At 42.6% G+C, this 26,736-nt stretch overlaps 1 protein-coding gene across 1 annotated transcript in view; it reads left to right on the top strand.

The window, feature by feature from the left end:
- The window catches only part of LOC121286271 (neurotrophin-3-like), a 33,793-nt gene extending 7,580 nt beyond the window's left edge, over positions 1 to 26,213 (top strand). The window contains exon 2 of the mRNA XM_041203315.1: positions 25,392 to 26,213. Coding sequence (XP_041059249.1) covers positions 25,392 to 26,186 — 795 coding nt within the window. The 3' untranslated portion in view covers positions 26,187 to 26,213. The remainder of the gene's footprint in view (positions 1 to 25,391) is intronic.
- Positions 26,214 to 26,736: the final 523 nt, after the last annotated feature.

Raw genomic sequence — 26,736 nt, 5'->3', positions numbered from 1 at the left:
ATGAGAAAGGAGTCCTGATTGGTTGGCAAAGGTACTCTGATTGACAGAGGCGTTGCCAAAACTGGTCTCTGCTGCATTCTGCATGGCAATGCCTCTACCAACAAGAGTCCACTTGCCAACCAATCAGCACTCTCTTCTCATGCAACATAAATTGTTCCCTTGGCTGTTGTTTTATCTTGTGTAGCTGTCCTGATGAGTGCAAGATGAAAAGCTTCAATAGCATGTCTCTTATTTCAGCAATACTCAAGTTCAGTACTACCAAACAACTACATGATGTATAAATGCAATGTTTTCTTTCTCTAACATGCATACAGTTTTATTTAAATCTTGTTAAAAGCACAGGATAGATCTGAAGAATTTTAGTGATAAATAGTATGAGAGTAAAATAAGCTCAATCAGCTTTGAATGCTTCACCACAAAGCCCTAAAGCAATTATGTATTTGCTGGACAACTAATGGAGAGCAGGAGAGGGCAGTGAAGGAGATCTTAGGGGGTAAAAGGTGCAAGCTTTGCGCTTGACTCATAAAGGACGTGATCATAGACTTCTGCCAGCTCCTGCAGCAAACTCACAATACAGAATCCAGACATCAAATTCACCACTGCACTAAATGTCTACAGCACTGGATTCTTCCGTTCACCATTGGGGATATCTTTAAGATCAGATGTAATAATGTACATCACTGTATCATGCAGCTAACTGGAGTCCTGATTCACTTTGCATTAGTTTACATCACGCTGATGAGTCTAAAAATGTGGTCTTCTGATGAAGCAGACTCAGCCTTTTGAGTTGTGCATAATTCCCCAGATGCCAGGACATACAAACATAAAAAGTAATAGCAGGAGTAGGCCACTTCTTTGCGCCTGCTTCACCTCTCAACAAGATTATAGCTGATCTCCTACCTCAAATCCATCTTCCCTCAGTATCCCCATATCCCTTAATTCCCTTAGTACCCAAAAATCTGTTGATCTCTATCTTGAATATACTCAATAACTGAGCATCAACAGCTCTCTGGGGTAGAGTATTCCAAAGATTCACCGCCCTTTTGATAAAGAAATTTATCCTCATATCAATCCCAAATGGCCTCTTTTATCCTGAGACTCTGACCTCATGTTCTAGATTCCCTAGGAGAACCGTTTTCTCAGTATATACACTGTCAAGCACCTTAAGAATTTTATGTATTTTAAATATATCACCTCTCATTCTTCTAAAATCCAGGGAACATAGATAAAAGCAAAATACTGTGGATATGGGAAATCTGAAATAAAAGCAGAAAATACTGAATAAACTCAACAGATTTGCATCTCTCCACAGATGCTGTCAGACCTGCTGAGTTTATTCCAGGGAACATAGGCCAAGTCCGCTCAATCATCCCTCAGAGGAAAATTCCCTCATTTTTAGGAACCGCCAATCTCGGGCAATTAAGTCCTTTCTCAGATAAAGAGAGCAAAGCTGTTCAAACTTTGCCAGGGACAGGATTTTGAGTTCATCGGGCGCGACAGCTGGGCGCAGCGGCAGCGGGCCCGGGAGCAGCCAGGAAATGACCCGTGATCGGCCCCTGACCGTGGTTTCATGCTGGCTGACCAATTAACAGCGAACGCTGAAGTCTGCGCGGGCGCAGGGGAGTGCGCAATGAAAACTCCCTGAAGCCAGAGAGCTGCCTACGAGAGCTGAATAATTTTTAACCTTTAAATAAAGATTTTAAAATCCCGGAAAAAAATTCCACACGTAAGAATCATGTGAATGATAAAAATTTTGTCCAAACTTTAAAAAAAATTATCGGAAACTTCATCGTGCCATTGGATGAGGTTTCCTCAAAAATCCAAAGGCTGCCTGTCCAATTCACCCGTCCGCCAACCGTAAGGTTAGACAGGCAGTGAAAAATAGCAGTTAATGAATTGATTAATGACCTTAATAGGCCTCTTAATTGTTGGTGGACAGACTGCCAACTCTCATGTGCGCTCACCAACCAAAATATCGTGCAAATGCACAATGGCGTCTGGACGCTTGCCCAATGTCATCATGCACAATTTTACGCCCTATCGGGTTGGGCGCACGCGGGATATAAAGTTCTGCCCAGGTGTGGCCTCACTAATACCCTGTATAATTGGACTAAGGCCCTGTTACTCTTATAGTCCAATCCCTTTCTAATAAAAGCTGACATACCATTTGCCTTTGTAATTGCTTACTATAACTGCATAACTTTCTGTGACATATGGACAGCCAGGTCTCTTAGATCACAAACATTTCCCAGCCTCTCACCATCAAAAGCTACTCTGCTTTATTTTTCCTAACAAAGTGAATAACTTCAAAATTTGCTAAATTATATCCCATCTGCCATGGTGTTGCACACTCACCCAAACCAGTCTGTATTTATCTGGGGCCTCGTTGTGTCCCACTGACTACATTCATTCTCATCTAACTTTGTCTTATCAGCAAGCTTGGATACATTACACTCAGTCCTCTCATCTAAATCACTAACACAGATTTTAAATAGCTGAAGCCCAAGTACTGATCCGAGTAATGACTCGCTAGTTGCAGCCTGCCAACCCAAAATGTTCCTACTTTCTACTTTCTGTCAATTAACCAAATCTCAGCCCAGGTTAATATATTACCCCAATCTTGTGGCTCCTAATTTTGTGTAATAACCTCTTGTGTGGCAACTTATTAAATGCATTTTGAAAATTGAAATACGCTACATCCACCGGTTCCCCCTTATCCATCCTATTAGTTATCTCCTCAAAAAACTCTAACAGATTTGTCAAACATGATTTCCCTTTCATAAATCAGTATTTAATTTGCTTAATCATGTTATGATTTCTAAGTGTCCTGTTGCCTTATTCTTCACAAACTTCCAGCATTTTGACTAGTCCTGATACTAGGCTAACTGGCCTATAGTTTCTCATTTTCTCTCTTCCTCCTTTTTTAAATTGCAGGATTATGTTTGCTACCTTCCATTGCTTGGGAATTGTTCTAGAATCTAAGAAATTCTGGAAGTTCAAAACCAATGCATCCTTGATCACTGCAGCTACCTCTTTAAAACCTTAGGATGCACATTGCCAGTTCCAGAGAATTTGTCGCTATATAGTCCCATTAATTTCTCTAGTGGCATTTCTTAACTTATACTGATTTCTTGAAGTTCTTCATTCACACTAGACTCTTAGTCTCCGACTAAGGTACCTATTGACATTACACTGCACGGATTACCAGAAAGGGATCTACTTAATGAACATTGAAATGGTGTGTATTAACCAAAAAATATATTGCATCTGACTGCTTCTTTACCTACGAGTACTCCACATGGACATGAAACATAGACATGAAATCCATTGTTCTATCATTAGTTGTGGTGAGAAGATAGGTTGAGTTGACTTTACAAAATAAAAACAATGCAGGAACAGACATGAAGCAACAGGTAAAGCTGTAAAGATGTGCAGACAATCTTCCAGGATTGTTGCATTATAAGGAGCCAATAATATTGAACTTTGTAAATAGATTTTGGCCCAAGTATCCCAACAGTTTTTTCTTAATTTCTGTTCACACACGGCATTGATTCTTTGCATTTAGTTTACATATGCTGACAGTATATTATGAAACAAAGAACCATGTCTGAATTTACTGTGTGCAATGTGGTGCATCTTGTTTTTCCTTTTATGGATGATTAACTGTGCCATCCTTTTCCTGTAAACCAGCTTAAAGCTATAACTTTTGGCAGGAGCAGAGATTATGGCTTTACCATAAATGTGTTGGATCAGTCAGTGTGCCAGGAATAACACTGTCTGTTCCTACTATGGGGTTTGAACACCTCTGGTACTCGCCCAGTGACAGCTGAAGGTAAACCCAGCTGCTCCTGTCCATCTGCATGCTAGAGGCTAAGTTCTAATGGTGGCCACAGAACTTCCATGAACATAGACCATTGCACCTCCATTAGATCCATGACCTTTTTTATGGTTGTCACCAGTTTGCTTCCATGATTATTAAAACTATCTTTTTTTAAACCATATCTGGATTTTAGATCCAGCGTTTCAAGAAGGTTCCTGAGAGATACTGCAAATGGAGTTAGTGTTTACATAGCTGTGGTTTCCACTACAGATGCCAGCGATGTTTCATGGAGAAACACGAGAGCCTGTCTATCTAAGAATTATTGCTTCATCAGTATGATTAGGTGATTCACAGCATTGTGTATTGAGACAAGCCACTTGTTCAATTGTTCACGGTTTTTTCTCTCTGCCATTCAAGAATCGTGCTGTTGGAATTATTGAATAACTCTGCAGGGCTCATGGCTGTAGAGATCCTCTGTGCAAGAATGAGCAACCCTTCTTCAACCTCTCTGATCCCCTTCTACAACCAAGACATGTGACTCACTTTGTGTTTCTGTTGCCATTTAGTATAGTATTTGGATGCTAAGTTTAAATTTTTTTTTGGGTGACACTGAGGGCTGAGGTGAAAATTGATGTGCTGAGCCATAGATTCCCTTCTCCCCCTTTTCTTCTTCCACTTCCTCTTTAGCTTGTGTATCTTCCATGGAAGTTGAATCTTATGAGCACAATGCTGTTGACAGTCATAATTTGGTAAAGGTAGCAGTATTTAGTGGCATTATAAATAATCTATATGTCTTTTGCACAGTGAATGTAAATATGTTATTATTGGGCAGAACAGTTATATTGTCATCGCCACCAGTGTCCTTAGGCCGTGAACAGTTTCCCAACCAAGATTGCAATCCTTACCTATTCATTGGGCATAGTAGCTTCATGTAGGGCATGCCACATCAAGGCCTTTGCCTGTTGCACAAATTAAATGCAGTTTTATACTGTACATGGAAAGAGAGGAGATATGTGGAAAAAAAATGAGGCCAAAAGGTACAGCAGGTTGGAATGTGAAGTACTACACCAGGTGAAATTCAGAGAAAGCAAGTGAATAGCTTCAATCCTGCTTGAATTTTGCTATGGGCAATCGACGTTCTTTCCAGCTGCTACTCCTTTTGTCTCTGTTTGTATTCTGCTGTAATCCTTTTCAAATGTCCTTATTACCCGTCTGATACACTGCATCCATATCGAGTAACTGGAGAACTTAGCCTTAACAATAATCTTGAGTGTGGTTACTCAGGCAAACATACCTGACACCTATTGGAGGGTGCATGGCTAGCATGAAACTACTTCAAATTGGCAGTACTTTTTAAATTGATAAATCAAGTTGAAGATCCAAGGCCCATTGCACAGATCACCACCACCAAAGCTTAAAGAAGTGATTGAGAGGATGAGTTAACTCGAGGAATAAATAACTCCTAACTTGCCGCCTGTATGAGTGAAAACATGTGTGGGGAGGACGTTAGTCATGTCTTGGAACAATCTGGTTAGGAGCTGTTGAGAGGAAAAGAGGCATATGACATACATTAATGTCATAAAAAGAAGGGCTAAATACATGATCTATATTTGAAGAAAAGTTAAAGGAAGATTTTAATTGACCTATGAAAGCACATGGAGAATAATTAGATAATTAGATTAGATAAAATAATTTAGCTATAGCACTGTGAGAGGATTGAAGCCTGTGCACACTAATAGTATGAAAACTCAAGAACATTGGTGGATATAGTGTGTAGTCAACACTGGCAATCCCATAAATTGGCTGGGATGGGAATATTTTTAAAATCCACTGATTTATATCGTTGGGCCAAAAGCAGAGAACATTTGACTTTGCATCTTGCTATGCTGCACCTAACATGGTAGTGCATACTATCAAGATGGAACAATTGTCCATTTCACTTCCAGGATTAAAATCCCTCTCCAACACAGCATTGAACCTTAACTATGAGAAGAATTCACAAATAAATTTCAACTTACCACACCAGGAGCTGTCTGATCTGGGGTGTCCAAATTATTTTGTCTTCTTGGACTTCATAAGTGTGAATCCTTGAGTTTAAGTTTATGATCCCTTAGGATACACATATTTCAATTTGCTATTACCAGCAGAAAACGTTCTGATGTAAGTTTTAACCACGAAAAGAGAGGATCGTAGAATTTTGCAGCAGTGATGACGATGCCCATTGTGTTTGCCACAGTTCTCTGCAAGATCTATCCACTTAGTCTCATTGCCCAGCCCTTCTCAACACCTTTTTCAATATCATTGGTGATGGCGGCATTCTACCATCTGCACGAGATGATGGACATGTAGCAAATCAAATTCGTTGGGGATGAGGTAACTTCATATGGTGTACTTCCGTCGATGGCTGAAGAGACCAATCTATGAAAGGCAGGTTCTGCCCCAAGTGCCACATACAAGGTGGTTATCAGGCTGTTGTTGGTGTTGGCACCTGTTGTCAGGCTGTTGTAGTCACTGATCATCACGGCGACAGGTGATGTCACTATTTTCCTGTCATCGGCTAGTATTTCCTAGGTGTGAGAATCAATGTTTAGGGCCTTCACGTCACCCTTGAAGGAATCATTGAAGTTTTCTACTTCATTTTTAAAAGCTGTTATTAATTCTTTGTCCCCCATAGCTTCCAGCAGACATTCAATGTCTTAACAACATTCTGTACGAAAAAAAAATCATCTACGCCTCTCCCTTTGTTGCTCTGAAACTTAGGCCCTTTTGTGGTCAGGGGAAATATTTTTTCTTCATTTACGTTAGCAAAGCTCCTTATAACTTTGAACTCCAGATGACCTATTCCACTCTCATGAAAAAAGCTCCAGTTTTTCGAGTCTCTCCCCAGAACTAAAGCCTTTCATCCTTGCTATCATCTGAATTTGCTCTATAATGTCTCTTAGCTTTGGGTTTCTTCCTAAAGGAGGGCGGCCAAAAGTGGACGCATTGGGTATAATCTAATGTCAAAATAATGGTGAAACTAATGGCACTCACCATTAATTATGTGCAATAGGTACAGCAACTTCAAGCAACAGACAGATGTACAGTTAAACGCAAATATTCAAAGGTTGTTGACCAAAATGTACCACTCCACCATTAGCTTAATCAAAATGGCATCTCATTGGCAGCCTCACCATTGAAATGCATTGAATGGTGTGAAGTTGTTCTTTCTGCTTTGTAGATAAAAAATAAACTCACCACAAAAAGTTGAGATTTGTCCATTTCAAAGATTCCACTTAATGACATCATATATGTTAATTACTGCTAGTCATCTGGTACTGAAAATTAATGAGTGCGGAGTCTCATTCCTTCTGGTTTTAATTGGTGTTAGAAATATTAAAAATCTAAAATTGTAATAAAAAAATACTTTTTCAGTCTTTTTTTCTCCCTTAATCCAATCCAGTCTTTCTTTCTCTTTCTCTTTATTTTGCTTCCTTTACCTGATTTGATAAAGAGAGACATAGTTATTTTCTCTGTTCATTCAAGGACCCAATGCCCTGTTTCCCTCACTGGAACATTGTACGTTCATACTTTCGGGAACTTGCCATGCAAAGCTTTTAAAAACCTAAACTTGCAAGAGCAAGCCTAAGTAACAGCAGGCATTATTAGATGTTGTACCACAGCAAACTATGGCCTATTACACTAACTGTGGCCTAACCAACAATTTGTATTGGTTTAGCACTATTGAGTTGTTCGGCATTATCTCTTTACTTTTGTGATCCATGCCTCTATTTATAAGACCTGGGAGTCCATATCCATTTTTATAGCTTCGTCAACTTGCCTTTCAACTTTTGAAGATTTGTGCATTTGCATATCTAAGTGCCTCAGTTTTTCTACTCATTTTATCATTTGTGCATATCTCCTCTCATTCTGTTTTCCAAACTGTATCATTTTACACTTATGCACACTAAATTTCTTCTGCCCAAGTTACACACTGTCCTCCTGAAATAGCTAACTGGCTTATACATAGGTAACCATTCTCTTTATTTTTATATTATGTACAAATGCTGACATTGCACCCTATACCTGAACCCAGATCCCAGAGTAATGTGGTCCTCACATTGAAGAATGTTGTAAATTCTTCTGAATTATAAAACATCCATCAACCATTATTCCGTTTACTGTCCTTTTAACCATGGCTCGCCCATGCTGTCTCATTCTTTTAATAAATTGAGCTTAATTTTACCAACAAGTCACCTATGTGGCATCACACTAAAGAACTTTTGAAAACCTATGTAATGCATCCACGACGTTTCCTTATCAGCACTTCATTATTTACTAAAAAAGCTTGATTAAACTTATCAGGCATGACTTATCTTTTGGAAATGTACGTTGGCTGTCCTTTATTAGTCTATATCTTTCTAAGTAGGTATTTGTTTTCTATCATTTTATGGCCTCTAGAAACTTACTTTGTGCTAACAAAGGGCTGTATCTTCTGGTCAATGAGTGGGAGTCAGGGCCCGCTCGCCAATGCATAAAATGACATGGGGTGACATTGGGCGTTCGTCCCAAGGTCACTGCACGTCATTTAGATTTTCAGTTCGGCTGCACGCCCGCCAAACTGTCAAAGGCCTACTAAGGCCATTAAAAAAGTAATTAGTATGATTAATGGACCTGCCTGTCCAACCTTAAGGTTGGTAGGCAGGCCCGGGAGCCCAGGCGGGCTTCTGAGAAAACATGAAACCTCATCCACAGGCAGCATTTTGCCTCAGGGAGATCTGTGCGATCTTTTGCGTGTATGCGCGAAAGAGCGCATTCCCGGCTTAGGGAATTTCCCCCCCCCCAAAGCCCGCACAGGGAACGCATAGCGCTTCCTGATGGATGTCATGCTGGACGGGCCTTAATTGGCCCGCCCACATAAAATGGCGGCACACCCCCAACCGGGGGCGCTGGTTGGGAACCCGCCCACTCTCGTCACTCCTGCTCTTCTCTCTCGACAGGGGTTAATGTCGCGCATAAGGCTGACTGGTCTGGAACTACCCAGTTTTTCACGTTTGTCCTTCTTAAACAGAAGTGCTACATTGACAGTGCTCTAGTGTTCTGGTTTATTGAAAGACGTTATAAAAAATAACTGTGGTCACAGCCTCCCCATGTCCTCTAGTTTCCCTCAGTAATTTGGATGCATTCTAACAGTGAATGCTGCTTTTTCCAGTTTGAGTTCCACCAATATTTTCAATATTACTTCCTTTTCCACAATTATCCTACTTGATTGTTCCACCCCTTCCCCTTCTTCCCGATCATTCTCACCACTATACTCTTCTGTGCAGCTGAGGCACAGATTGTATTCATTTAGTATTTTCATCATTAATTCATGCTTCAAGAGTAGATTTTCTTTTTTATCTGAATGACCGCATTCCTCAATTATTCTTTCATATTTCATGTGTTTATAAAATTCTTTAGTCATTCCCATTATGCTACCTGACAGCATTACTTGATACCTCTCAGAGCCTGTCCAATCTTTTTTTCCCTCCCCTGCAATATTTTCTAAATTCTGCTTGTTTTATTTTGTATTATTTGCCCTGAATTTTCTCATTGAATTTAGCCTTCTTTCAGGAAATTATTTTTATCCTTCTTTTCTGTCCTTTTTCAATTTTTGTATCAAGCTTCATTATATTATAGCTGTTGTTTTCAAGATATTTCCAACCTTTACCTACTTGTGCTACTTCACCTCCTGGAACTAAATTCAGTACTGCTACCTTCCTTGGATTACATAACAATCTAGAAAGCAATCCTGTGTGAACTGTAAAAACCCCTTCCCCTTTTGTCAATTATTCTTACTCTAGTTCACTTTTGGATAATTAGTCACCCATAATTATGGCCCTGTGTTGCAGACAACCATTGGCAAAACCTTAATGCACAAAATTCAGTTAAGACAAGCCAACAAATTAGAACTACAAGCAAAGGTGCCTTAGCTTTGAGAGTCAGATTAGGGGCTGCTCATGGCTGTAGGCTTGCAGGTTGGACACAGTTGACCTAGCTCTAGGTGGAGTCCGCAACATGCTTGTGGGCTAAATTGTGTTGGACATCATATTGGTGCAGGGGTTAATGTGCATACAGTGAATGTCTGTTGGAACTATGTAGTACAGGCAGATCACATTGTCAATCAGCATGCAACAGTGATTTGACACCAGTGATGCCATTTTGGAACTTAACACTCTAGCTAATGCTCTCTCTTAAGCCTGCACTGTGGAACAATTCCTCATTGGCGCTGTTTAAAAGGATCAACAACTATTTACATGCTAGTTGCTGATTGATTCCTCCTGGTTGTTTTTTTTAAGTATTTGGCACTTTCTGTTGTTACTTCAAGTTAAAGAGTCTACAGGGAGTGGTGTGCCAGATGCTGGATGGCTTTATGATGACTTAAGGGCATCTGCACAAACTAGTTGCTTCCAGACATGGATGAACTAGTAGGCATTCCCCATGAAATACAGCATGACCTGGAGAATAGACCGAGGCTACATAGGGCAGGAGAAGCTGCTGGGAGAAGGATGGGGAGATCGGGACCCAGCCACCTGTGACAAAATTAAATATCAAACAACCGCATGATGTACAGCACTCATTCATGTTAACTTGATGCCAGCAGTGAATGAACATGTGCATAATGATCACTGAAAACATTGTTACCTTTACAGTTTTAATTCTTGTCTTTAATCTGCCAAAGGGCCTTAATGCAGGAGAATGATGACAACTCCTCAGAGATGGTCACTCACTCTGAGAGAGCATCTTCAGAGGACTCATGCAGACCATGTCCCAGCTCACTTCAGTGGGACAGGTAAGGCAGATTGTTGTGTTTTCAGCTAGTGACATGCACATCATAAGTGAGTAATTACAGATGATGGAGACAGGGACACCTGTATCTGAGGTTGCAGGATGCTGCAAGCTCTGGTCGGCTGGAACATATGCAGTACCTTGGGGGTCATTGCCAAACGGGATACATCTAAAACAGCAGTAAAGAATGTGCAATGTACTGGCAGGTGTTCCAGCTGCACTTTGCACACTCGCACAGAGGTTGGAGGCATTTGTATAAGGCATGAGTGATGATATTTCAGGCGTTTGTGAAGATATTTTCATCCATGGAATGAGTGGCCATCTGCATGGAACATCAAGCACAGCTAACATATGAGTGCATGCTGACATTCACCAATAACATGCACACTATGAACGGCATCTTAAATAGGATGGCTGGTATCCTATCCTCAGTCAGTACCCCACATGCTGCCTCATGTCCCAATGGCCGAGTCTTCCCCAGCAGAGGTGCAGGTGGGGTGGTCTTAGGTGGGGCTCTCATAGGCTGCAAAACGCAGAGAACGTCGGCCAAGAGCATCATAACAGTCAGTGCAGAGACCTGAACAGCCTCCATCTCTCTTTGGTGAAGCCACAATGTTTGCATCTCATAGAAGTTCTAGGAAATGGAAAAGATTTGTAGATACGAAAGGTTGTGCACATGCGTATGTTACACAGTTTAGACTATTAAGTTTCTGTTTTATTTTTGAGTCATTTAAAAATTGTTTCTTTCCATCACTTCCTGTGTTGCACAGCTTCAGTTGCTTTTTGAAAAGTGACCTTTTCACTTATGACGAAAGGTAAAGAAAGAATTGACGTTCTGAAGAAGAGTCATACGGACTCGAAACATTAACTCTGTTCCTCTCTCCACCGATGCTCCCAAACCTGTTGAGTTTTGTCTCGCATTTTATGTTTTTATTTCATATTTCCAGCTTTCAAGGTATTTTGCTTTTATTCTACAAAGAATTGACACTGATCACTTGGGGGCTGTGGCCAGGAGGTTTGGTTATTGCCAGGACGGATTTTTGTTGCAGGAAGTGGCAGGGAAGAGTGGCTTTTGAACGTGGCTGTCAGATGGGTGGATTGGTAGGGCTTAAGTGAACACTGCAAAAATACTGCTGGTGCATAGACCACATCATGTTCCACCTCTTCCTCCTCCTCAGAATTGTGTGAAGAAGCTTTGTGTTCTGTGCTTTGTTTCTCCTGCAGGTCAAAACCTCACTGCTGTGCATTGTTGTGCAGCATGCAGCATACCACATCCATTGTGGAGACTCTGACTGGTGTGTACTGAAGGATCCCTCCAGATCCATCCAGGGACTTAAAGCTCATCTTCAGTATGATAGTGGTTTGGTCATAGAAACATAGAACATAGAAATATAGAAAATAGGAGCAGGACTAGGCCATCTGCCCTTTGAGACTGCTCCGCCATTCAATATGATCATGGCTGATCCTCTATCCCAATGCCATACTCCCGCTCTCTTCCCATATCCCTTGAAGCCGTTAGTACCTAGAACCTTCTTAAATCTATTCAGTGACTTGGCCTTCACAGCCTTCTGTGGTAGAGAATTCAACAGGTTTACCACCCTCTGAGTGGAGAGATTTCTCCTCATCCCAGTCCTGAATGGCCTACCCCGTATCCTCAGGCTGTGGCCCTTTGTTCTAGACTCCCCAGCCAGAGGAAACATCATCTCTGCATCCCCATTCTGTCCAGCACTGTCAGAACTTTATGCGTTTCAATGAGATCCCCTCTCACTCTCCTAAGTTCCAGTGAATAGAGGCCTAGTTGACCCAATCTCTCCTCATACGACAAACCTGTCATCCCAGGAATCAGTCTGGTGAACCTTCGCTGCACTCGTTCTATGGCAAGTATATCCTTTCTTAGGTAAGGAGACAAAAACTGCGTACAATGCTCCAGGTGTGTTCTCACCAAAGCCCCACACAGCTGCAGTAAGACATCCTTGCTCCTGTACTCAAATCCTCTTGAAATGAAGGCCAACATACTATTTGCCTTCCTAACCTCTTGCTGCACCTGCATGCTTGCTTTCAGTGACTGGTGGACAAGGACAGCCATGTCCTTTTGGACATCAATATTTCCCAATCTATCACCATTTAAATAATACTCTGCCATTCTGTTTTTCCTATCGAAGTGGATAACCTCACACTTATTCACGTTATACTGCATCTGCCATGCATTTGCCCACTCACTCAACTTGCCTAAATTGTCTTGAATCCTCTTTACATCCTCCTCACCACTCACATTCCCACTTAGTATTGTGTCGTCAGCAAACTTGGAAATATTGCATTTGGTTCCCTCATCCAAATCATTGGTATATATTGTGAGTAGCTGGGGCCCAAGCGCTGATCCGTGCAGTACCCCACTAATCACCGCCTGTCACTCAGAAAAAGACCCATTTATTCTTACTCTCTGTCTCCTGCCAGTCAGCCAATCCTCAACCCATGCTAAGATATTATCTCTAATCCCATGTGCTTTAATTTTCTACCCTAACCACTTATGTGGAACTTTGAAGCTTTTTGAAAATCCAAATACACCACATCTAGTGGTTCTCCCTTATCTATTCTACTAGTTAGATCCTCAAAGAACTCGAGCACGTTTGTCAAACATGATTTCCTTTTCATGGATCCATGTTGACTTTGTCTAATCCTGTTGATATTTTCTAAGTGTCTTGTTATCACATCCTTTATAATAGACTCTAGCATTTTCTCTACTACTGTTGTTAGGCTAACTGGCCTGTAACTCGCTCTTTTCTTCCTCCCTCATTTTTTAAAGAGTGAGGTTACATTTGCCACCCTCCAATCTGCTGGAACTGTCTTAGAATCTACAGAATTTTGGAAGATGACAACCAACACATCCATTATTTCCATGGCCACCACCTTCAGCATCCTGTGATGTAGATTATCAGGCCCTGGGGATTTATTGGCCCTCATTCCCAATCATTTGTCGAGCACTATTTTTTTACTAATGCTATTTTCCTTCAATTCCTCCTTCTCACTAGATGCTTGGTTCCCTAGTTTCTTCTGGGAAGTTATTTGTGTTTTCTTCTTTGAAGGCAGACTAAAATAGTTGTTTAATTGCTCTGCCATTTCCTTGTTCTCCATTATAAATTCTCCCAGTTCGGAGTGTAAGGGACCTACATTTGCCTTCACTGACCTTTTTCTTTTTACATTCTTATAGGAATGTTTAAAGTCTGCTTTTATGTTCTTTGCAAGTTTACTCTCATACTCCATTTTTTCCCTCTTAATCAACCTCTTGGTCCTCCTTTGCTAAATTCTAAACTGCACCCAATACTCAGGTTTGCTACTTTTTCTAGCAACTTTATATGACTCCTCTTTGGATCTAATACTATCCTTAATTTCTTTTGTTAGGCATGGCTGGGCTACCTTACCTGTTGTATTTTTGCAGCAGAAAGGAATGTAAAACTGTTGCAATGCATGCATTCGTTCCTATCGACCGTCATGCTTTTTAATAAAGTTCCCAGATCTATCATAGCCAACACACCCCTCATACCTTTGTCGTTTCCTTTGTTTAGATTTAGGACTCTCATTTCAGATTGGACTGCTTCACTTTCCATCCTAATGAAGAATTTCATCATATTATGATCACTCTTCTCTAAAGGACCCCACACAACAAGATTATTAATTAATCTCTTCTCATAGCACAACAACAAATCTATGATAGCCTGTTCCCTAGTTGGTTCCTAGATGTACCAGTCTAAAATAAAATCTCGCATGCACTCCAGGAATTAATTCATTACATTATTATTGCTAATTTGATTTGCTCAGCCTATATGCAAATGAACATCACCCATGATTACTGTAGCTCCTTTGTTACATGCAACTGTAATTTCCTGTTTAATGTCACCCCCTACCTTGCCACTACTGTTTGGAGGCCTATAGACAACTCCCACTAATGTTTTCCTCCCTTTGTTGCTTTTTAACTCCACCCAAACTGATTCTACATCTAGATTTTCTGCATCAAAACCCTTTCTCACTAATCACATATCTTGTTGGCATGTGGTTTTCATTGTTTTGCTCCTCAGCATATTTCATTTGAATGACAGCTGTGTTCAGTTGGTAGTACACTAGCCTCTGAACCACAAAATTCCAGGTTCAAGTCCTCCAGGGCCTAAGCACAAAATTCAAGACTAACACTGCAGTGCTGAGGGAGCATTGCACAATTGGAGGTGCTTTTTTTTGGATGAGATGTTAAACTATGGCCCCCATATACCAGCTCAGGTGGATGTAAAAGATCCAATTGCATTATTTCAAAGAAAAGCCAAATTTATCCCCCAGTCAACATCACAAAAGCGGATTATCTGATCATTTTCACATTGCTGTTTGGGGGAGTTTGCTGAGCACAAATTAGCTAACATGTCCTACATTACAACAGTGACTACACTTCAAAAAGTACTTCATTCACTGCAAAGCACTTTGAGATGTCTGGTGGTTGTGAAAAGTGCTATATAATTGCAAGTCTTCCTTCCTTTTTCTCTTAGGCCTCACTGGTTGGGTTCCTCATGGGTATCACCTCCTTTGCAAACTGCAATTCCCTTTACAAACTGCAATCCACAGTCATGTTGGCAGCGGTCTGAGTGGCAGAAAGCTGACCTTGCATGGCAGCAGTGTGAGCCTCCACTGCAGCACTTAGACTTTGACTGGCTGATATTGTACAACAATGGAGCTGCGACATCAACCATCACATGCTGCATTATGGATGGATGCACAAGTGTGTGAATGGAGTTGGCCACCGCTTCCACGCTAGAAAGGACAGGCTCCAAACTCCATGCAAAGCCTTTTGCCAAGTTGGGTCTAGTTTCCTCCATTGACAACAGGTTTTCTGATAGTCTTCCCATCGAACCAAGTATTTTATTCTGTCAATTGCCCCATCGAAGTTCTCATCTGTGTCCATTGCAACAGAATGCTTTGCTACAAGTAGTGTATCGTGCTAAATTTATTACAGCATTCAAAAACACCATAGGGTCATCATTTAAAGAAACAGCATACACAAGATTCTGGAGAGAAAACCAAGAAATGGGGCTAGGTAACATCACCCCTTGAGAGGGTACTAATGTAAGGGCAGGCTAGAATGGGCAATAGGCCTTTTAGCATGTGGAAATGTCCATGCTTCCAACTTTAAATAAAAATTAATAATTTAAAAATTGGACCTTTAGTGGCTCTGTTACCCTCCTTTACTCTCCTGTTTTTAAGCTTTGTTGAAGTGGTTCTATCTATTATAATCAATGTTTCCTTTAAGATATACATGTGTGTGACTGTGCAGCAATCTTGAATGTACTGTGCAGTGCAATAAACAGGCCAAACACAACAAAGAAAAATTCAAAGGAACATTGATAATAACTGTTTCAACCCTTTATTTTCTTAGTACACACCTTTTCTCTTCTACCTATTCCATCGCTGCATTTTGGAGATGGGAGTAACTTGCTTCAAAAAGATTTCTATTTTGACTGACAATGCTGGTTTAGCAGTCAATGAAGTTCAGTTAGATTGATGTGGCTCCTTAATAGGTGTGACCCTCAGGTCACTCTTTAATGTTCAAAGTGTGCACAAACCAGGGAGTGCCTAGCCCGTGATGAGTGAACTTCTTTGTAACTCCCAAGCAATTGAACCCATCTGCAGTACTGTAAGGGTTAACAGAATACTTCAGAACAAGTTACTACAAAAGCCTTATCCTCAAGTATTCAGTTGAAAAGCAGACTCCTATATCAAAGGCAAAGCCCAGATGCTGTGTGTTAGAACTTTAACCTGCTGCACACATATGGGAAGAAAATATTTCCTTTTGTTTCAACTAGGGCTATTTGATTTGCAAGAATCCTAAAATTGGTCATCCATCACCTGGGTCCTTGCACAAATACCATGTGTGAGCTTTCCATTCAGACTTAATGTGTGTGTGTCGCTGTCATATCTTTGTAACATTCAAATAAACAGATTAGTATGCATATTAAAGTGTACACAATCTCCCATTATTCTAGATTGGATGGTGACGAGGTGCGCACAAGCTATAGCTCCATTAAAGGGACAGGGACACATTTTAATAATTGTTTATTTTCTATTTACAGTTAGTCTGTGTGCCTAATATGAGCCAGCAGTTAATGTTAAATAGACACATGAAAACCCTTTGTGATATGCACACCTTCCTATTTGCTTAAAATATTTCCCTGATGGACAGATTTCTTTGTGATAAGGCATTGGCAGGTAGCCTTATCTCAGTGGAAAGTATATTTATCTTGGTATATGATATTGATGGGTATTATCATGACTACATAAAAGTCATTTCCTTAAAATGGTCCCTGAGCTAAGAATGTGTCTATGTATGTAGGCCACGTTTAATTTATGAGAGTTCAGTTTAAAAAAATAACCCAGCAGTCAAGGTTTAGTCTTAAACAAGATGCAGGTTAATTTATTACTCAGCAATTGCTGCAAGTTATTTAAGTAAATGTGATAAAATTATTAACTAAAAGATGGATACAAAGATTAAAATGCACATAAAGGAAAAAAGGAGTACTTAATGATGAGATTTCAACTCAGTCTCTGTCATATATCATTGTGGGCCCGTTGTTTGAATTCCTCGGGTTGAAACTTCAGGTTTGGTTTAACAGCTGTGATGGCTTCTGTAGTTGACAACTCAGAGGTTTGCCTTTTCAGATGGACTCAGCAGGCCAGCAGGTTTTTGGGAGGGAGAGAAGGTTTCCTATTCCTCACTAATTCTTCAGTTACAGCACTTAAAGTTTGCCCAGACTCTTTTGGCAGAACAACAGTTGATTTCTTAATATCGTCCTTCCTGTCCTCCCTTGGCCATGAGCCTTCTCTGATGTTGTTTCTCAACGTTCTTCCTGGGATTCTGCACACAAAATGGCTGTTCTCAACCCATCTTTTCACAACCAGAACAAAATGGCTGTTTTGTTAATTTCGATGAAGCATTGTTCCACCAGGCAGCAAAGTTAATTATGTTGAGGTCCTTTGATGTTCTTTCCTCCCTCCTGTCCCCTCAGAAGTAAAAATGTTTTGCACACCTTTTAGAATTCAGTGGACATCCTTGGAGGGTTCCTTGAAATTTTAATGACTCTTCATAGCCAGCTCTATTGATATGAATCTGAGAAGGTTTGAATAAACACTGGAAGGTGCCATGTTGTCTGTCCATACTTCCATTTTGAAAAAAACCTTTAAACTCAATGTAAAGATTTGAAAACAGAATTGTGCCTTTAAAAGAGTTGCCCTTAGAATCTGTAACATCATAATTACACATTCGTGACAGTATATTAACTTAGTATTGGGTACTGGAGGGTATGCTAGTTTGTTAAAAGGTGTGGTGGGTATATTATCTTGTTATAAAGTACTGGTGAATATTTTACTTGGTATAGGGTACTGGCAGATATATTATCGCGGTACAAAGTACGAGTTGGTATGTTATTTTGGCATGGGGTACTACTGGGCATGCCACCTTGGTGTTGGATACTGGTGGATATGTTACCTTATTTCAAGGTGTTAATAGGTATGCTATGTTGGTATAAAATGCTAGTAGATGTCTTTACCTTGGTATAAGATACTGATTGATTTCATCAGATCTGGAAGCCTTTGCTCCTTATTAGTGCCATCCTTTTTCAGTGCTATATACCGTAATGCCCTGTAGGGAGGGTGGCCAGCGTAACAAATGGCACCACCCTTTCTCTCACTTCTTGCAGATGTAAATCTGCAGTAGCAACAGAAAATCTGAGTGTTGTGCCTGATAGCCTGTCAAAGTTCTATGAAGGGCCAAAGGGGGAGATCTTTTACTTTGGTGCACCTGGTATGTGTGCAAAATCTCTTCTTAAGCCTGTTTCCCATGACTATCAATGAAAAATTGGTCTGCCCTATAGTGAACAGATAAACTCCTTTCTGCAACTGAGCCAGATTTGCAACCCCCGAAAAGTGTGAGTAACTGTCAAATTGCTCGGCAGGAGCTCTTAGAAAAATATAATTAAGTCTTGTCCCAGTAAATTTATTGCTGTTGGTGTGCGTGGATCAGGCAGGTGGGAGAATGGTGCAATTGGGCAGATAGGTGTAAGGGGAGAGGAAGGTGTAAGGGAGAGAGTTCGGAGTGGGGAAGGTGCCTGGGGGAAGGAGGGAGTTTGGAGGGGCGAGGGAGTATGGGGGGTGGGGAGCGGAAGGAGTAAGGGTGGAGGAAAGAGTAAGTGTAGAGCAAGGTTTATGGATAGAAGAGTGTGTAAGGGTGGAGGAAGGTGTTGGGGGGGGGTGCAGTGTCCAGGTGAATGTGCAAGGGAGATGTCTGTGGAGTCAATGAGCCTCCTGAGGAGAGAACTCAGGGTGGGTGTGGTAGGATGGAATGGCGAGTGTGAGAGGGGGCAGAGGGAGCTCCTAAGCTGGGAGGGTGATGATGCATCAGTACTGGTAGAAGGAGCGGCAAGGGTGTTTGGTGGTGACACCGAGACAAACACGGACTTGGAGGTGAGAAGGCAGAGGCTGGGGTGGTCAATGTGGATGGGGGTGGGATTTTTAGAAAGGTAGGGAGTGTGCACACTCACCAGGAGATCCTGAAATGACAAGGGTTCGGGCTGTAGGGTAACATTGGGGAGGTGGAAGGTATTGCTGGGGCTGAACTGTGATGGAGGAAAAGACATGGGTGATTGGGGAAAGGGAAGGGATGGGGAGCTAATCAAAAACTTAACAACTAACCTGCTGTGCACATCAAAAGTGAGCGGAGCCTCGTGTTGGATGGGCACAGGTGCTACAACAGGAGAAAAATCAATGAGTGAGCGGAGATGCAGGTCGGCTCAGGTGAAAAACCGAAAGAGAGCCCCAGCTGGCAGCATGGAAAATGTTCAGAATAGTGAGATGAGTGTGATGGATGAAGGTTCCGTGTGTGTGGGAGAGTGCTTGCATGAGGCTCTGAAAGGCTCTGCCACACATACACACACACACACACACACACACACACACACTTCTCCTTCCAGAATCACTCGTGGCCCAGCTGCGAGCAACTGAATTGTTAATTGGAGGGTGCTGGTGGGGGTGGTGGGGTGGGGGTGCTGGTGGGGGGATGCAGGGGGAGGATTTACCAAGCCCTGTCAATGAAGTTGAAAGACAACATTAAAAATTATTCAGTGATAGTGAATATATTTTCAAGTTATAAGTGACAAAATGTGTTCACCCGTGCAATCAACTGTGATCATTATTTTTTTAACTTTTCTAGGCTTACCACTTCTAGGTGCTGCCGTGACATCCACAGCAAGGGTGGAGACAGCCTGTGCAATGGTTGGCCCTGTTCCTATGATGACTTCAGCATGCATCCTCTGGAGAGCCGAAGCCTGGAGGGCCCCAGCTTGCTTTGGCTGCCCTCTTGTGGGCCAGCGGCTCCTTCTGAGCTGACAGAGGATGAGGTTGAGGAGGTCGCAGGCAAAGGAGACTCAGAGAGAGAGAACAGCCTCTGAGATTCCTGAGTGGATGCTCCAGGGGAGCCCAGCTGCAATTCCTTCTCCCTTTGGGTGCCTGAGGTCCCAGCCTGACTCCTTGAGGGGAAGGAGCACCTGGAGGGACATTGAGGTGTTCCATTTCCCTCTCGCATTGCCACTGCAGGAACTCACCCATAACTACCATGATGGAGTGCAGGCCATTCTGCTGGACCAGGGTCTCTATGGCGTCCGCTATCCTCCCCATCGAGACCTCCATGGCACACGTGGGCACCACTTCAGGGGTCAGGTGGGTGTACTCCTCTGACTCATGTGCCACTCTGTTGAGGGCTTCCAAAAGCTCTGTGTGATGTTTTCCGCCTTCTGCTGACTTTGCATGATGAGTTAGAAGGCTGAATCCAGAATCATCTGACTCGGACTTCACAGATGCCTCTTCCCCAGCTGTCCTCTGAAGCCAGGGAGCTCGGCTGAACTTGCCTCCTCCTTGTGCAAACGTGTCCATGCGATGACCGTCAGATTTTGAACCTGAGCCTGCTGTAGATCTAGGTCCCACCAAGGTGTGTGTGAATGCGCTGGTGAGGTTGTGGGTAAGCGCTGTGACAGGTCTTCCAAGCTGCTTATTTCCAGCTCTTCAATGGAAGAGGAGTCCTCTTGGCTGGAGGTGAGGACCTGGATGGCACTGAGGGGTTGGCCGACAGAGGGTATCACTCCCTTGGCAAATTTCCCTGTGAACCAAAGTGCAGAGAATTAGTGCATCGCAGCAGAGTCAAAAGTAGGAGAGAGAGCACTCACAGTTGCATTGAGAGAGGGATGAGGTGGTACAGGATCCTAATGTGGGTGTTCACTGCTGACCTCACTGTCACCACAGGCACAGTCCACGTCCTCACCAGTCAGTGTAATGGCACATCCCTCAAAGTGAACGAGGGGCCTAATGTGGGCCACCCGCCCGGTCTGGGACCTTTCTTTGCTGATGTGAGCAGTATTCTCTGCATGAAAACACGTGGAAAGAGTGTGAACAGCACATGTGGCATTGTGTGGAATGTTTGTGTGGTGAATGGAGCCATGGACAGGATAAAGGCGTGAGCTCCAGAGGATATGAGCCTGATGAAGATGTGAGGGTGTGTGTGAGAGTTAGTAGGTGTTGTCGCTTCAGGTGTCTGAGATCCCTGTGGACATGTAATGGATTTGTGAGTGTGTGAGTTGAGAGTGATGAGTGGTTGACTTGCTGTGTGGAACAGATGAGAGCATTCATCCTCTTCCTGCATTGGATGGCTGACCACCTTGTGCCGCATTGGTATTGGCTACCACTGACACTGCCTCCCAGGCCAGATTGGTGACTCTGGTGGACCTCCTGCGGCCAGAGCCAGGGTAGAGGAGTTTGCAGTGGCCTCCCACTGTGTCTAGCAGGTGCACAGGGAGGTGTCACTGAATTTGAGGGCTGCCGTCACCTTTGCTTTCGGGGCCTGGAGCAGTCCTGGTGTGTAGACATGAAGTAGGCTGCGCTCTGGTGCCCGGAGCAAGGAAATGCTGGGGTCATGGCATGGTGGGCAAATTGCTTGCCAGCAATCCAGTGTGTGTCCTGTAAGTGCATTATTAATGAGGTTGAATGCATCAGGAACCGGATGCGAAAACCTGCCATTGCGGCTGACAGGTAAATCGTCATTTTTCATGCCCTCTATCGCGCTTAGTGCAAATATGGGACGATTTCACCCTCGATGTTTTGTTATTTAACAGCTGTTAATGAAAAGTGCCTGAGATACCATCTACGTTTTGAGCATATTTTAAAACATTCTTAAACAATATGTTTTATTCAGAGGGAGTGCTGTGTTGCCGTCTTTCAAATAAATATTAAACTTGGCATTATTTCAAAGAAGAGCAGGGGAGTTCACCCCGGTGTCCCAGCCAAAGTTTAACCTTCAACCAATTCCACTAGAACTGATTATATAGTCATGATCTTATTGCTGTTTTTGGTTTTTTTGCTGAGCATGCACTTCCATCTATCATGGCATCCCTTAATTGGTTCTGGCAATCACAGGAAATAAAATCCAATTTCACTCACAGACTTGCATACATCACCTTTCCTTCATACCTGAGGTGTTAGCTGGAAAGCTTTGATCTTGTTAGATTTTGTTTTAGAGACAATAAGATAAACAGAATTACCTTTCCTTGAAGCTAATTGCTAACTCCAAGAAGTATATATTGTGTAAAGATCTGAAAACATATAACACAGAAATGTTGTAGATTGCCTACTCCTGTAATAGGCATTGCCATTTTTTGGTAAAAGAGGAATTGCACATTTAGGATGGAAGTATTATCCCATAGATATGACTTGATGTTCTTTGGATTTCACACACTGCCATGAAAGTATTGCTTACACGTAAATGAGTGTGGATATATGACTGTCAGTGCATCTGGTGAATGCACCTATTGGCCGGGATTTTCCATGCCCATTGGCGTCAGGCATATTTGGTGACAAGAGCGGATAATATGGCACGTTCGGTTTTATGATGGCGTGAAACCAATTTGCGATCGATTTCTCAACCTGCTGATGGGTCATGTTTCCTGCCATCAGACATCGGGAACCTCATTGTAATACATAAGCACATCATTATAAGGCCAACCTGCCGGACTCATCTCACCACGCGTACCCACTCCCACCCCCCCCCCCCCACCCCCCCCCCCCCCCCCCACCCAGCCTCTCCAGTGGATTATCTGCCCTTTCACACCGACATGTTTCACAATAGCACATAAGCGGTGTGCACCTGGCAGGCTGCACTTCAAGGTTTGTTTGCCCACCTTGCTTCAGTCAGCACTCACAGTCATCAGCGCCAGGCTTCACAGACAGCACCACATCACTTTTAGGGGCGCTCACAGGTAGGTCTCTACCTACCCGATCAGACGTATGTGGGTGGCTTTTCAATGGCTGCAGGGCAAGGTCTTGCTTGGGCAAGGGGGAGAATTGCCCTTAGGCAAGGGAAGTGGCTGCAGGACGAGAGCTGTACTGGGGAAGGAGGGATCCCAGGGTGCATGTGGCCTCAAGATGCTGAGGGCTGAGGAGGCAATCTCCAGAGGAGATGAAGCCAGATGGACATGTGTGTGAGAATTGGTGGTGAGGTCCCTTGAGCTGGCAGTCAATGAGATGCCAGTGAATGTGCAATGGGTTTGAATGTGTGAGTTTAGAGTGATGAGGTGGTTGCCTTACCCTGGCTGCATGGATGAGATCATTCATCCTCTATCTGCTTTGGATGGCCAACTTCTTCTGTGCAGAATTGACACTGATCACCACTGCCATCGCCTACCAAGCTGGAATGGTAATGTAGCTGCCCCTCCTGCAGCCAGAGCAGGGGTAGAAGACATCACAGTGGCCTCCACGGTGTCCAAAAGTTGCTCGAGGGCTGCAGTCTTCTTGCCTTTCGGGGTCATGTCTTCTTTGCTGTGGTCCTGGGCTGGAAGCGCTGAGCGCGGCTGTACTTTAAATGTGGTGCCTGGCATGATGAAATGCTAAGGCGATGGAATGGTGGGCAAATAAAAGCCTGTTGCCATGGAAGCAACGTGTTTCCCGGGAATGCATAATTAATGCGGCGGGTTTGGGATGATATGGCGTGAAAACCTGCCATTATGGCCTATGGGTAAAACGTCATTTTACCCGCCTGCTGCTGCACTTAGTACAAATCTGTGATGATTCCCTCCATTGTGCCTGAAGGTGCTATCACACTACAATAGGTTTGAGATCCAGGCCTCAGGAGACTAGCCTATGGATGTTGATATATTAAGTCAGAGCTGACTTCCACCCAGGGAGGTTCCTGAACAAACCCTGTGCAGATAAGCAGTGAGACTTTGATAGTTGCATGTGTGCGGATGGTTGATTATGCAACCTGATAATGTCAGGACATCACAACATTCCTCCTGAAATCCTAAACAGGCTCAGTGTCTTTATGAGGCCACTTAGGAAGCACCCACAAGCCATGTATCAGCTTAGGAGACACAAGAGCCTTCGCTATCATTGTTTTTCTGTAAGTTGGTAATTTTGGTACTATTACTGGTTGACTGGCACCCACGTAATGTGCATAAATAGAACCAGTGTAGTACAAAGCATGTTGAGCTGTTAAGCTCCAGAAATAAATTTCAGTGAAATGTTTGACTGGATCAAAAGTTCAACATCTGTGTTTGGTGAAAAAAATGGCATTGTAGAATTGTGTATGTATCATGGAGATTTCACCGCATAATCTCCCACTTCCAACTGCCCTTCCAGTCAAACAGCTATCTTCCCCATAGAAACAGACGTGTTTTAACAGAAATGAAAAAAAAAACACTCATTTTTTTTCAATACCCCTGTGAGTTTTCTGCTGGTTTGCTTGTAGCAGTGTCCAGAATGTTGGCCTTTGATTCTTGGAGACTCCAGGAGAATCCTGGAGGGTTGGCAACACAGCCTACAGCTTCTCACACCTGGTGCAAGCAAGTGAGGAAATCAGAATTGACAACCAATCAGCAATGATGTTTCTGGATTGGATACCATACTCCCTTACTCTTTCTCCATTAACATGCTTTGATGTCATTTGTAATTGGATACTTTCAGCAAAAAACAGCTAAAGTTCAAAGTTCTTTTAAAAAAAATTGACACAATAAACATGAGGATAAGTTCTTTGTCCTTGTGCACTAATGGAAGGTTACATTCGAAGGAAGCAAGAGTCAGAGAATCACCATGATAGGGCTCTGATCTATGATTGCTTGACCATGGGATAGGTGCATAAAGACTGGTAGGCTGCAATTTATGTATGTGGGATAGGATCAGTGCGATCTATGTCTGGGGGACAGATTATAATTTATGTTCTTGTTAAAATCACTACTTGTACCTCAAGTCAAGTAAAAAATCAAACTGAGAAGTAGAAACATGTTGATTTTGCATAGTCATATTAAAAACAAGTATAGTGTCATGTGGATCATGAGTTCATGTGACCTCAGTATGAGACTCCTGTATTTTCCTTTATGTTCAAATGTGTGATCATGCTGATGAAACGTGAGTAAAGTTTAAATGCTGGATGGCACAAACACAGTCATGAAATCATGCTGCAGATTGAAATATGCATGGGGTAGCACTAAGGGGATTTGAACAATGACATTTTTGACATTGAGTCCAATTGTGAGAATAACTTAAAAACATAGTGAGACTCAGGAGAGAGCAGATGTTTGATGTGATGGTCAGTGTGTGATTTCTTCTGTGTTGCCATGTAATAACTGTGCTGTAAGACTTGTGATCTGCATGTCTCTCTGGGTGGACCTGAATTGACCCCCTGCCTGCTTTTCTTCAGATTTTACAGGTGAACAAAGTAATGTCTGTCCTGTTTTACGGCATGCTTCTTACTTATCTCGGTGGCATCCAGGCTACAACCATGGACAAAGCAAGTTCTTCCGAGGACTCCGTGAGCTCAATCATCATCAAAATTCTCCAGGCGGATATCCTGAAAGGCAGAGTCTCCAAGCAGAGTGAAGGAGTGAAAGAGAAGTACCAGGGCACCAAGCAGAAGGATGAGGCCCAGAGGAATACAGGCTCGCTGGGGAATACAATGTCGGACTTCCAGCCTATGATCTCAGTGGATGCTGAGTTACTGAGGCAGAAGAAGCGCTACCACTCACCCCGAGTGCTGCTGAGTGACCGGCTGCCTTTACAACCGCCTCCTTTGTATTTAATCGAGGATTTTGCAGAGAGTTTGGAGATGGACAATAGAACAGCCAGGCAGAAGCGGTACGCAGACCGCAGGGGCCACCGTGGCGAGTACTCGGTGTGTGACAGCGAAAGCCGCTGGGTGACGGACAAAACAGCAGCGATCGACATCCGAGGGAAGCAGGTGACCGTCTTGGGAGAGATTAAAACGGGCAACTCTGCCATCAAACAATATTTTTATGAGACTCGGTGCAGAGAAGCCAAACCAGTCAAGAATGGCTGTAGGGGCATTGATGACAAACACTGGAATTCCCAATGTAAAACCAGCCAGACCTATGTCAGAGCACTGAGCACAGAGAACAATAAGTATGTGGGCTGGAGGTGGATCAGGATAGACACCTCCTGCCTCTGTGCATTATCCAGAAAACTAGGCAAATCCTGATTCCCCATTCTGACCCCCTTTTCTTCTTTCTATGTGAATATATAAATTATTACTTTAAATTATATGACTTTGCATGTAGCATATGAATGTTTATATTATAGTATAGTTCACAATTTTTATTTATTAAACAAAAGGTCAATACATCTGACAAAAAAAATGCTTCTTACAACTCGCCAAAACAAGATATCTAAGTTGTGCCTTGCTTTCAGCATCATTAAAAGTCATTGGACCCGTGTTGTTGTGCATTGGTAACTGGTTCAAATGTTTACTTCCCCTTGTTATTTTCTCCCAGCCATTTTGAAGTCAGTATTGTTGTCGATGATTTATAAATGTGATTCTGGAAGATGCATTAAAAACCCAAACACAAGCAGTGGCTGCCAGTCATAAAAGTGCACATCTACCATTAAAAGCACAGCACAACCTGAGTGGCATTTGCAGTGAAACTGTGAGAAGGAAGCTGAGATCAGAGGGAAGGCTGGCAACGCCATCTGCACAGATAAAGCTGTTCCATATGTTTCACTCATTTCCAGAGAGTTGTTCTTTCTGGGAA

This window comes from Carcharodon carcharias, chromosome 13 (genome assembly GCF_017639515.1).
Source record: "Carcharodon carcharias isolate sCarCar2 chromosome 13, sCarCar2.pri, whole genome shotgun sequence".
Lineage (NCBI taxonomy): Eukaryota > Metazoa > Chordata > Chondrichthyes > Lamniformes > Lamnidae > Carcharodon > Carcharodon carcharias.
The sequence above is the reverse complement of the archived record's forward strand: the minus strand, read 5'-3'. Positions and strand labels throughout refer to the sequence as shown.